General features: G+C 47.8%; 1 protein-coding gene across 1 annotated transcript; it reads left to right on the top strand.

Annotated features, from left to right (window-relative positions):
• Positions 1 to 2,625: 2,625 nt before the first annotated feature.
• On the top strand, positions 2,626 to 11,276 carry CISH (cytokine inducible SH2 containing protein). The gene is made up of 3 exons (XM_036739001.1): positions 2,626 to 3,164; positions 8,425 to 8,642; positions 9,241 to 11,276. Exons 1-3 carry the CDS (start codon positions 3,145 to 3,147, stop codon positions 9,756 to 9,758), a joined length of 756 nt encoding a protein of 251 aa, XP_036594896.1. The 5' UTR covers positions 2,626 to 3,144; the 3' UTR covers positions 9,759 to 11,276.
• The last annotated feature ends 1,066 nt before the right edge of the window (positions 11,277 to 12,342 follow it).

Below are 12,342 nucleotides of genomic sequence, written 5' to 3'. Positions count from 1 at the left end.
AGTAGATATAGTTGGTTGGTCATTTCAGTTATGTCTGACTCTTTGTGAACCCATTTGGGGTTTTCTTGGTAAATAGACTAGAGTGGTTTGGCATTTCCTTCTCTAGCTCATTTTACAGATGAGGAAATTGAGGCAAACAAGGTTAAGTGATTTGCCCAGGGTTACACAGCTAGTAAGTGTCTGAGGCTGTATTTGAACTCTGGTCTTCCTGACCCCGGACCTGGGGCTCCATCCACTATACCACCTAGATAGCATGGTACAATACAAAGGTGCTGGCTTTCCAGGCAGAGGCTGTGGTTCAAATTTCAGCTGGGTTACTTATTCAGTTTGGGACTCTGGGCCAGTCAGTCTTTCTTGAACTTATTATTCTTTTCTGTCAAATAAGTCAATGGAATACATGACCTCAAAAGGACCTTCCTTCCTTTGAGTTGACTTGAGGTATTGGGGGGAGGAGGAATAAGCATTTATACAGCTTCTACTATGTATCAGGCATTGTGCTAAGCCCTTTACAAATATCTCCTTTAATCTTCACAACAACCCTGGGAGGTAAGTGCTTTTATTATCCTCATTTTACCAATGAGGAAACTGAGGCAAACAGAGTGGACACACCCAGCATCTTGCCCAGGATCACCCAGCTAGAAGGTGTCTGAGGTCGAATTTGAACTCAGTCCTTCCTGACTCCAAGCCCAATGCTCCCTCGCCTGTGCCACCAGCTGCCTTCTAGGTCTGGTTGCACTGTGACTCTACCTTGTGAATTTGGGTAAGTTGCACATGCTCTCAGTTTTATTTTCGTCACCTATTAAATAGGATCACAGTGTTTAGAGCTAGGAGAGGGTTTAGAAAGTGTCTAGCCCAACCCTTTCATTTTACCAATGAGGAAATTGAGAGCAGAGTAAGGGAAATTACTTGCCACAGGTCACATAGCCCGCAGGTCTGTGCTAAATTTCTACTCCTAATCCAGTGTGCCTTTTCTTCTCTATCAGGCAGTCTCCTAGGGACTCCTGCCCTATGAGATATTGGATGAAAACAAAAGGTATGCAAGGGATACTGTATATACATATGAGATTATATACAATTCTTTCTACAAATGCAAATTCATGTGTCACTGGCCCCAACAGAGCCTGCAAAAGAGCTGGAATCTGTTGGAGAAAGACCTTAAATCAATTTGTGCCTTCCAGTCCTGGGAGCAGTGAGTTGGTGGGGAGAAAGGAGGTGGGGGAGAGGAAGAGGGAGTTTTTCATTTTGGACCCAACTTTCAGCCCTATTCCAGAGGGGCCAACTCAGCCTAGGCCAGTCTGTCCTGACTGCACGCATTACTTTTGGAGAGCTAGGTCACTGAGGAGCAATCTCAACGATTTTGGGCTCTCCCTCTCCCTTCAAACTCTAGGAAAGACTAGTATGCATTGTATACTTTCTCATTGCTCCCACGGTATTCCCAGGCAGTTAAATCTCAGTTGTCTGCACTGAGTTGAGTAGTAACACAGATAACCCTAAACTACGGAAAACTCATTTCCACTTGGTTTTGTGATAGGATTCTTCCTGACGGGTTCACCAAAAGCGGTTTCTCCCACTTCATTCCGCTGGGTTTATGGAGGTGGATTTGCCTTCTCTGAACTCTACAAGGACTGATAGTACTTAGTAGGGTACCTCAGCACAGCGATGGAATGAGAAGTGGAAAGAAGAAAGGATCCAGAGCAGAGATGATCTACACACCGACAATCAGGGACTGGCAGAACAAATCATCACCATTAGGCAGGTTTAAACAAATCCTAGACCTAACCCTCTGTCCTCCTCTCTCCCTTTTTCTCTCTTGTCTTCTTCTTCCCTCTCTCTCTAATCTCTCTCCCTCTGTTTTCTCTCTGTCCCTTTCTCTCCTCTCACTTTCTATCCATTTTCCCCCTTTGGCTCTTCTCCTTCCGTCACTTTCCTTCTCTCCCTCTTTTTCCCCTCTCTCTCCTGGGGCTGGGGGCGGGGAGGGAAAGGGGCGGGAGGAACTCAACTCCTGGGCGTACAGCCAGCCTCTCTGCGCTCCCATTGGGCGGCTTTCTCGGCCGGGCCAGCCTCTCTACACTCCCATTGGGCGGCCTCCCTAGCCCAGCCCTGTTTTCCTGGAAAGTTCTTGGAAATCTATCAAAGGTATTTCCTTTCACCGACTCCGGTTTAACTGCGGGCCAAGGACTCGCAGCCCAGCCCAGAGCTCAGCCTCAAGTGCTTCGATCGCTTTAGCCACTGGGTCCCGGGGAATCGACCTGCCCAACTCTTTCTTTCTTTGACGTTTCCCTTGCCTTATTCCTTTCCCTGCCGCTCCTCTCGGACCCGAGGGAGCTCAACCAGGTCCCCTGCGGAGTCTGCTCCTCACTGTGGGGCCACAGTCCCCGGGGACAGCTCGACGGTCTGCCCTCGTGGGTCTCCCTGTCCACAGGGACTCTATTTATACAACAAAGTATCTCTCTCTTTTTTCTATCTGTCGGAACAGTGATGTGAATACAATATAATTCCCGGAATCCACCGCTTCCTGGAATAGATTAAAAGAGGCAAACAAAAGATTAGTCAGTGGTGCGTTTCCCCCTCCCCCTGTCTCCCCCTTCCTCCTCCTCCCTCGCCTCTCCCCCCGCCCCCACTCATTCTCTTTCCTTCCCCTCCTGCTCATTACAGAGAGTGGCAGCCACCGCGAAGGTCGTGTTTCCTGGGCTCCGGAATCCTCCCGCTGTCTTCATCTTGGACTGGCTGCCTGACTGGTCGTGCTGAGCCTCTGGCCTGGGCCGGACGCCTGAGTTCTCTGAGACCTAGAAGGAAGGAGATCGGACGGCCCTTCTCAGGCTTCTCGCGGCTGGCTGCGGGAATCCTTAGAGCCTTTTCCTAGCGGTCCTTTTCTTAGAGCCGGCTTTAGGGAGGAGGCCACAGAACCAGAAGCCCCAGAGAACCCTGAGCCCCCTGCTCGAGCCCCAAGCCCAGAGGACGCCTGGCTGAAGTTCGAGTGACTGAGTCCGAAGCTCGGAGGCGGCTAACATTTGCCCAGGTTGTTCCCATAGCGCCGAAGGGACAGCCTCTCTTTCCGCGGTACACCAGACCCGTACCGAAGAGAGAGCGAGAGAAAGGACTCAGGGGGAGACCACGGCTGGCCTCCCTGAAGCCCGACGGGACATGATCTTCTGCATCCACGGGTAAGAGACACTCCTGTCCCGTCCGCGTATGCACCCGCCATTCCCTTTTTTCTTCTATATCCACCTCCCTCCCAGACGCCAGTCGCTCGCGTTTGTCAGCACTCGGTTAAGTCCCAGTGTCGGTAGGTTTGAAGGCTCTGGGGTCACCAGTCCCTTCCGGCAAATACAGACTGGCCTGAGGGGCTGTTTGCCCCAAGATGTTGTTCCCAGCCGGAGTGATAGCGGAGAGCGGAGGTGGGGATGGCATGGATAGCAAACAAATGCTGTCAGCTCCCCTTGACCCCGATGCACGTAGTGGTAGAGACTTTTCTAGGACTTGAAGAGGCGGCTTTCTGAGAAAGGCCGAGTCGGGACACCAGAAAAACCCACCAGAAAACTATCCTAGGTAGATTTGAAGGACACTTAGGAAAGTCCCACTTCGAGAGAAGAGATGGGACATACATAAACCGCTTCTGTTTCCTGGGTCCTTAAGAACCCCCTTCCCCTATTTCTTTCCAGCCGAGAGAGTGCCCTGGTCTGGTGCGAAAGCTTTTGACTAATATCCTTAGAGCTGGGATCGTGGGGTAGTGGAAGGTGCCCTGCCTGACCTGGCAGTCAAAACCCCACAGCTCTCCTTGAGTAAACTTAGTCAAGGTTCTGCCTGTCCTCTGCCTTAGTTTCCCCATCTGTCCTAGAGGAGGCAGTAGGACCAGATGCTTTTTAAGGTCCTTTCCAGTCGTTGACCATCTACTCTAGGCCTTCTCAGGTCCTCCCTGGGAACCTCTCACAATGTAATATGTCACCCTAGCTCCTATCTCTTTGAAGTAATTAGTCATAATGAGGCCAAAAGAAGGAAAGTCAGTGGGATTCCTCTCTGTTCTCAGCATGATTTTCCTCCGGAAGGAGGGAAAGGGTCATTTGACTTGCTGTTTCCTATTGCCAAAAGCCAAGACTTTCTTAACCTTTTCCAAATTGCATTTCCCCTCCTTTGCCCACTTCCTCTGCCCCTTTCTAGGATTGTTAAAAAAAAAAAACTCAGGTCTGAGAGAGGAAAGAAGAGCACATGTGGAGATAGTAAAACCAAACCCTTCAGATTTATTGCTCTGTTAGTTACCTGGCTTCAGATGCCCAGGTCTCCTTCCTATCCTTCCTCATCGCATCATCTAGCAGGCTGCCCTTCCTTTTGCACTGCCCTCTCCTTCCTGGCACTGTGGGCCAGGGAAAGAGTTCAGCAGAAGTCCAAGGAAGGGAGTGGTGGCTGGAGTTTGGGGGATCATTGGCTGTTATCTCCCTATCTCCTCAAAACTTTTCTGCCACTTAAAAAGTAAGAAAAGAAATAGAGTGAGAGATAGAGGGAGGGATTTTTCTTCTGTTTCCCTGCCCTCCTCCCTCCCTATTTTCTTTCTCCCTTCCTTCTTTTCTTCATTTTCTTTCCTCGTTCTAGCTTTCCTTCCCTCCTGTCTTTCTTTCCTCTCTCCTATCTTCATCTCTCTTCTCTTTCTTCTTCCTTTTCTCCCACCTATCATTTTTCTTTTCTTCCTTCCTTCCATCCTTTTGCCCTTCCTTCCTTTCTCCTGCTTGCTTTCTCTTCCCCCCCCCCCCCCCCGCCTTCCTCTCTCTCTCCCTCTTTTCCTTTTTTCCTCTCTCCCTTTGTCTTCACCACTTCTGAATATCAGGAATAGCCAAGTGATTCTGGTGGTAGACAGAAGAGATTTTAGTCACTACAACCATTTCCTATTACTTTAATGGTCCCCACTTTTCTTTACTTATTAGACCCCCTAACCCTTCTCCCTATTCTTCTGAGAATGTCCTAGCCTTCAACCTAGCCCTGGATTAAACTCTAGTTCTTCTCCCAGCCCCAGTGAATAATCTAGGCCTCTAGTCTTCTCCCCTGGCCTTCCTTGGCCCCCAGGTAGGTTGCTTGGTTTGCTGGGCCTGAGACCTTAGTGTACTTTGTTCTGTGTTTCATGCTTGGCAGGAGGCACTGATTGACTCCAGGCTAGGCTGGTAACCTGGCTTCCTTCGAGCTTTGAGTTCCTCTTGGGGCTCCTTGTCCTGCCCCATAGCTTTCTGAGCTGCATTGGAGGGGAACTAGTTGCCCATTTTCCTGCCTACTCATTCTCTAGTACATTTGTCCACCTTTGAACTGTAGCAACAACAAAATTCTTCTAATCCATCCTCCCCCGCCCCCAACTTTCCAAGCCCAATTCCATTCCTTTCCAGGAGCCAAGCACAAGGCTGGACATCCCATCATTCGGCTCATAGCATCAATCTGCAGCTTTGCAAAGATTGTAGGACTCAGAGTCAGAAGGTCCCTTAGACATCATCTAGTCTAGAGGTTCCCAAACTTATTTGGCCTACTGCCCCCTTTAAAAAAATTAATCAGTGCTCCCCTGGAAATCTACTTTCTTTAACCCTTTAATTTTTTTTTTTTAATATGAGTCATTTCAAACTACTACCACCCCCCCTGGATCATTCCAGCACGACTCCCCACCCTCCCCACCCCCGCCCCGGAAGCAGTACCACCCACTTTGGGAATATATGAGTCTAGTCTAACCCTGACATTTTGTATGGGGGAGGGAAGGAACTGAAGCCCAGAGAGAAGGAGGCACTTGCCCAAGGTCACACCAGTCCTAAGTGCCTGAGAGCCCAGGCTTTCTCACTCCCAAACTAATGCTCTTCCCATTACACAGGCTGATGCTCCCAGGCCTATACCACTAGCTAGCATGATGAGACTGCTAAACACAGGGGCGTGGTTACACCTACATAGGCATGTATAGGCATATTTATAGATCTACACATATGCAGACCCCTAATACTCCAGTGCAAACCCATGACTACATATAATGAGAGTCTGTAGAAATATTCAGTAGGTCCATGGTGGAGTGAAATATGTGGGGATCCACATGAACATGCCTATAGGTGGGTGTACCTATCAAAAGCCTTCCCTCATTTAAACATCAGCTTCTTGTAGTGTGTGTGGCAGGCAGGCCACCGGGATAAGGGGGAGGCAGCCCCTGTCCCCGAAACCCAGAATAATAGGAATAATGGGAGATGCTTTAGAGACAGAAGAGACCTACACTTTGTATTTCTGTCTATGTGTGTGCATGTCTGTCACCACAGCGTTCTAGGAAGGGGGATTAATGAGGAAAAGGGTAGTTAAGCCCAGTCCAAGGCCATATCTAGTCTCCAGATAATTTCTAGAAAACCTTTCTTTCTGGGTCTAATCTTCCCCCTTCTTCCCCTCCCCCCCATATAAAGCTAGCCCTCAGAATTCCTGGGCTTCTTCTCATCCTTTTCCCTTTTGTTCTTTCCTCCTCCTTTCATTCTTCTTCCACTTCCTACATCTTAGATGGATAGACAGTATGGAGAAGCAGAAAGAGGTGGAATCAGGAAAGACCTGGGTCCTAATCCTACTTCGGCTACACGCTGTGTAATTACAAGCAAATGACCTGAGCTCCCTGGGCCAGTTTCCTTCTCTTGTAAAATTGATGTGGAAAATATGAGCTAATAATATATGCATGTGTGTATGTGTGTGTGTGTATGTATATATATATATATATATGTAGGTGTGTATATATGTGTATACACACATATACATCTAGAGAGAGAGCACAAGTACTATAGAAATGTGAGCTGTGAATTTACTCCTTCCCCTTCCTCATAGAATCCTACAGTAACAGAACCAAAGGATTTTTAGAAATCTAGTCCAGAATCCTTCTTCAATAGAGCGAGACACTGAAAGCCCATAGAGGGATTTGCCTAACGACGTAGAAAAAAACAATGACAGTGCCAAGAATAGAACCCAGGCTTCTTGACTCCCAAACCAATGATCTTTTCAAAAAACAATTAATTTTTGTACTTAGAGGAGGCTGATGGTACAGTGGATCAGGAAGACCCAAGTTCAAATCCGACCTCAGATACTTACTATCTGTGTGATTCTTGAGCAAATCACTTAAACTCTGCCTCGGTTTCCTCATCTGTAATACAGTACCTCCCTCCCAGGGTTGTTGTGAGGATCCAACAAGATGACATTTGTAAAAGTGCTTAGCACAGTGCCTGGCACATAGTAGATGCTATTTAAACACTTATTCCTTTCCTCTTATTAAACATTTTTTCTCCTACCCACCATGCCCCTTTAAAAAGAACAGGAGAAAGAAAACCCTTGTAACATACATAGTCAAGCAAAACAAATTTCCGAATTGGTCACATCCAAAAATGTATGTCTCATTCTGCATCTTGAGTCCATCACCCATGGGTAGCATGTTTTATCACTGGTCCTCTGGAAAGATGGTTGGGTCATTGCATTGATCATTTAAAGCTGCCAAACCAGTGTTCTTTCCAGGACATTGAAATGCTTCCTTCCTCTTCCTCCCTCCTTTCCCAGCCCTTTCTCCAACTGTGTTGAATTTCTTTTTTATTCTCACTCCCACAATGAGGACTGAGACCAAAGCAGGCAGGCTGCCCAACTGTCCCGTTCCTCACTGAGCCATATTACCTGTGCGTCACATGGGGAAGGGACAGGACCTGGGAGCATTGAGGTAATGTCAACACTTGGTCGGTCACCTGAGCTCATTCTCCTAGCAAGGGCTGCTCACACCTCTCTTCTTGGTTGCTGCAGCTTCCTCCTGGAGACCTAGAACTGTGCTGAGGCCTGATTTTGAAAATTTGAGAGGCACTTCTTTTGAAAAGCATATTCCTAACCATTGCCTTAGTCCATTCTCCCAACAACCCTGTGAGGAAGTCAGGACAGGTAATGGTTTTATGAAAGGTCCTCTGATATGGCAGATACGGAGTGTTGAACTTGGGAGTGAAGGAAGCCTGTGTTCAAATCCCACTTCTTACACTTACTAATTTTGCAATACTGGGTAAGTTACTCTCTCTGAGTCTCCCTTTCTTCATCAGTGTAATGAATAAATAATACCTATGGTACTTCTCTCACAAGATTGTGAGGCTCAAATGAAACAATACACATAGTAAAGGGCTTTGTGTTAACATAGTTGTTAGCTGGCGAGGGCTATGAGTTTCCCTGAAGGGAAGTATGTGTGTGTGTTCAGGGACAGGGGGTCATGGGCACCACAAACCCCAGGTGGCATGCTTAGATTCTTATATTTAGAGGCATTAGAGGAACGAGAATGGTGAACCACCAAAGTGTTGCTGAGTGTATGATGAGGGTTGGACATGTGATCAGTGATGAGTAGTGAGGGGTGAGTAAAGGGGAGGGAGCCAGAGAGGCAGTCCATGGGGCCTTCCATTCACAACAGGGCATCCTTCCTTCCAGACCCCGTCCTTTACTGGAAGAAGAGAGGATTGGTGGGTTGACGGTAGCTGGGCTAGCTGAATTACCAGAGCCAGTCATGCAGCCCCTTTCTGTGACCCCCTTCCAAGAGGAGGAGGAGGAGGCACCAGCCCCAATGGAGAATGAGTTGCATCAAGTTCGTGACCCTGAGGAAGACTTGTTATGCATCGCCAAGACATTCACCTACCTGCGGGAATCTGGTGAGTGGTCCTCGCCCTAGGGATAGGAGCATCAGGCTCTCATTTATTGAGAGCCAAGCATCAGGCTCTCATTTATTAGACATGTGTCTGGGAAGACACCTGGCCTGGGCCTAAGGACAGAGACAAAGGGAGGAGGAGACTGAAATAGTATCTGTCTAGGGAGACTCCTATATGAGGGCTAGAAACTTCCCTACCCTTGGGGATCTCCAAGTCAGAAGGGAATGACACAGCCTCAGGCCCCAGTGAGGTCATAGTCTAATGTGGGTGAGGAAAGAGGACATCCTGGAGGATGTCCTTTTTCTTTCCATATACTTCACTAGAAATATCCAAAATATTCCAAAAGTTCTCTTTTATCTGTCTGCTCTGGAAATGATACCTTAGAGGGCTATTATGGGAAAAATACTTTGTAAACTCTAGAGCATTATAGAAGTGTGAGCTATTAACAATGACAGCAATGCCCCTTCCCCTTCTGTATGAGTGAGATCAGAATCTTTGCTGCTTCCCTGGGATGGTCCCTTTCTCTCCTTGGGCCAGTGGGTAACTACATGAGTAGTATTTAAAATCAACCGCATCGGTTCTCTCTGCTCTTGGCCACCAGGTTGGTACTGGGGATCTCTCACAGCGGGTGAGGCCAAACAGCACCTTCAGAAGATGCCTGAAGGCACTTTCCTGGTACGGGATAGTACCCACCCCAGCTATCTGTTCACACTCTCCGTCAAGACCAACAGGGGCCCCACCAACGTTCGCATAGAGTACGCTGACAGCAAGTTCCGGCTGGATTCAAACTGTCTGTCCAAGCCACGGATTTTGGCCTTCCCGGATGTGGTCAGCCTCATCCAGCATTATGTCACATCTTGCACAACTGATGGCAAGAATGATACCCCCTACCCATCCCCTGCCTCGCTCCTGCCCAGCCACAAGGACACGGTGCCCACCACGGCAGCAGTGGCAGCTGTCCACCTAAAACTCATCCAGCCCTTTGTCAGGAAGAGCAGTGCCCCGAGCCTTCAGCACTTATGTCGGCTCACCATCAACAGGCTCACTGCCGAGGTTGACCAACTGCCTCTGCCTAAGCGGATAGGGGACTATCTCAGGCAATACCCTTTCCAGCTCTGAGACAGAACCTGATATCTATCAGTCTTGGAAGACCTGCGAAGACCAGGAAGCCCCCTCATTTGTCCTTTTACAGAAACCCTACCCAATAAGACACAGACCTCACAAGTCCAACAGGTGTGGATTATGGCAACTACATTTTGGGGATTGGGAATGCCCCTTTCCCTCTCCTCCTCCCCTAATTTCTGCCCATCCCTGTGGGGAGCAAGGTGCTTGGTCTGTGTCTGCAGACCTGGGGACCCAAGACCAGGATGAGAGAAACTATGCCTGAAGTTCCCAGGGGCCAGACCATGGCCATAGATAGGACTGGGCTTCTGCCTCTATTTATTTTCCTGGCCACATTGGGGAACTGTTGCAGTGGGGGGGGGGGGGGGAGTCATATTCCCATTCTTCTGTGCCAGGATATGGGACCATCTGAAACTCAGACTGGGGTTCCTCTCTGACTTAGTTACATATGTGCCAACTACCTGAACCATACAATCTTGGCTCCTTCTCTACCTTGGGGAAGAGGCCAGAACAGAGAAGCTCACCTATGATCAGCCTTCTCCAAAGACAGGCAGTCAAGCCTGCTCACCACACACCACCCACCTCCAGTCCCAACCCAGAGAACACTACCTGACTGGTCAAGCTTGCCAATGAACATTACTCATCAGGAAGGAGGCAACAGAAATTCTCTTTTCTTCCCTTGCCGTCTATCCTCCTTCCATGGGACTTACCAGTCCTGGTGTCCCATGGTTCTCACACCCATCAGTAAAGTCTGGGAAAGAGGGAAAAATGGGGGTCCACAGGAGAGAAGTGAAGGGGCCTTTTGGCTTGAGGCCAAAAGGGACCCAACTGTTTTTCAGTATTTATTTATTTATTCTTTTTGTTTGTTTGTTTGTAGTTCAATAATACCAGAGCAGGGCCTAGATTCAGCAAGCTGGCCTCAGCCTGTCTCAGGTACCTGCTCCTCTGATCTTCAGGGCTCTCCAAAGTGTCCTGAGATCCAATTCTTTTAGTTTTCTCTGATGTGGCAAAGCCCTTCTTCTTACATGAAGTCTAACCAAATCAGTGCCAGTAAATGAAGCTCCTCCCCCACCGTGAGGACCAGTTTCCCATCTCCTTAACCCTCTGGAAGGTGTCTTCCCCACAGAGATAGAAGGCCCGTACCTCCATGGATCTGAATTCAGTTAAGGCTGAGGGCCCTGCTTCCATTCTGGCCCTCCTGCCTGAATCTCAGACAGAAGAAATTTTGCACCCTCCCATGCAGTGCCCTGGTCCTCTCTCAAGGCCCCAGAGGCTGGAATGGCAAGCTGTTTTCTTGCACATTGAACAGATCACTGGAGGGCAGGGTCTTTCTGGGGTGGGGTTGGGGGTGGGTGCATTTTGAATAGTTCATCTGTGACTGTAACCTCATTTCCCTTTCCTTAGGGACCCTGGGAAGGTGATTTAGCTTAGTTACACAGAGAGAATTGTAAATCTGATTTACAAAGAAACTTTTTAAAAATAATAATAATTATTAGAATAAAATTACTATTGTAGTAGTCTCCTTTTCTGCTCTAATCCAGATTGGGGCAAGGGGGGAGGGGGGACTGGGGACTAGAAAGCAAGTCATATCAAGATCGTTTAGAGGAGTTGGGAATATTTAACTTGATGAGAAGAAGGGTCTTCAAATGTCTGAAGGGTTTTCATGTGGAACTGAAAACAAACTTGTTCTATATGGCCGAGGAGGGCAGGACATGCATCAAAGGGTAAGAGCTTTAGGGAGGCAGGTTTCCACTGAATATAAGGACCCATTTTCTAATAGTTAAAGCTCCAGTAATGGAGTGGGTTGCTTTGTAAGATGATGAGTTCCCTGTCATGGGAGTTATTCAAGCACAGACTAATTAGACACTTCCCAAGGATGTTGTAGAGCCTATTCCCATATTAGCTAATCTCTGAGGCTTCTAGCTCTGGAATTCCCCTATGTGTAGAGCCCCGGGCTGTAGAGAAAACAGACATTTCAGATGGAGACACTACCTTTAGGCAGCTCACGATCTAGTAGGGGGAAGAGGATTCACATACATGTGGTTACAATACAAGGACAGGCAGGATCGGGGCCAAAAGAAATACAAACCAAGTGTTCTGCTGAGTAGGCCATTTACCCTTTGCTTAAGAGAGCGGCATTTGTTCTGGGTTTAAGAGTGAGTGTGGTTCAACCGATGGAGATGGGAAGGAGAAAAGAGGGCTTTCAAAGGAGAATAGGGCATCATCTGATGTGGCCCTAATATGGAGTAAGTAAAGGAAATGAGAGATAAAATTGGAAAGGGAGGTTGAAGTCAGTTCCTGGAGGATCTTAAAAAGTCAGACTGAGGAATATATGGATTTTATTCTGTAGGTAATAGGGAGCTATGAAGTGTTTTGAGAAGAGTGACATTCATTAGAAAGATAACTGGTAGAGGGCTCAGCATAAACTGGAAGGGGAGAGACTGAAGATAAGAAGTCCCCCATTGGCCATTAAGTTTTACTATAGACATTATGTGCCACAGTACTATACTAAGATCAAGAGATAAAAAGAAAAAAGACTAAGACAAGCCCTGCCTCACAGAAAGCTTACATTCTAAATAGA

Source organism: Trichosurus vulpecula, chromosome 9, assembly GCF_011100635.1.
Source record: "Trichosurus vulpecula isolate mTriVul1 chromosome 9, mTriVul1.pri, whole genome shotgun sequence".
Lineage (NCBI taxonomy): Eukaryota > Metazoa > Chordata > Mammalia > Diprotodontia > Phalangeridae > Trichosurus > Trichosurus vulpecula.
Note: the sequence above shows the minus strand (reverse complement) of the source record. Positions and strands in the feature narration are given on the sequence as shown.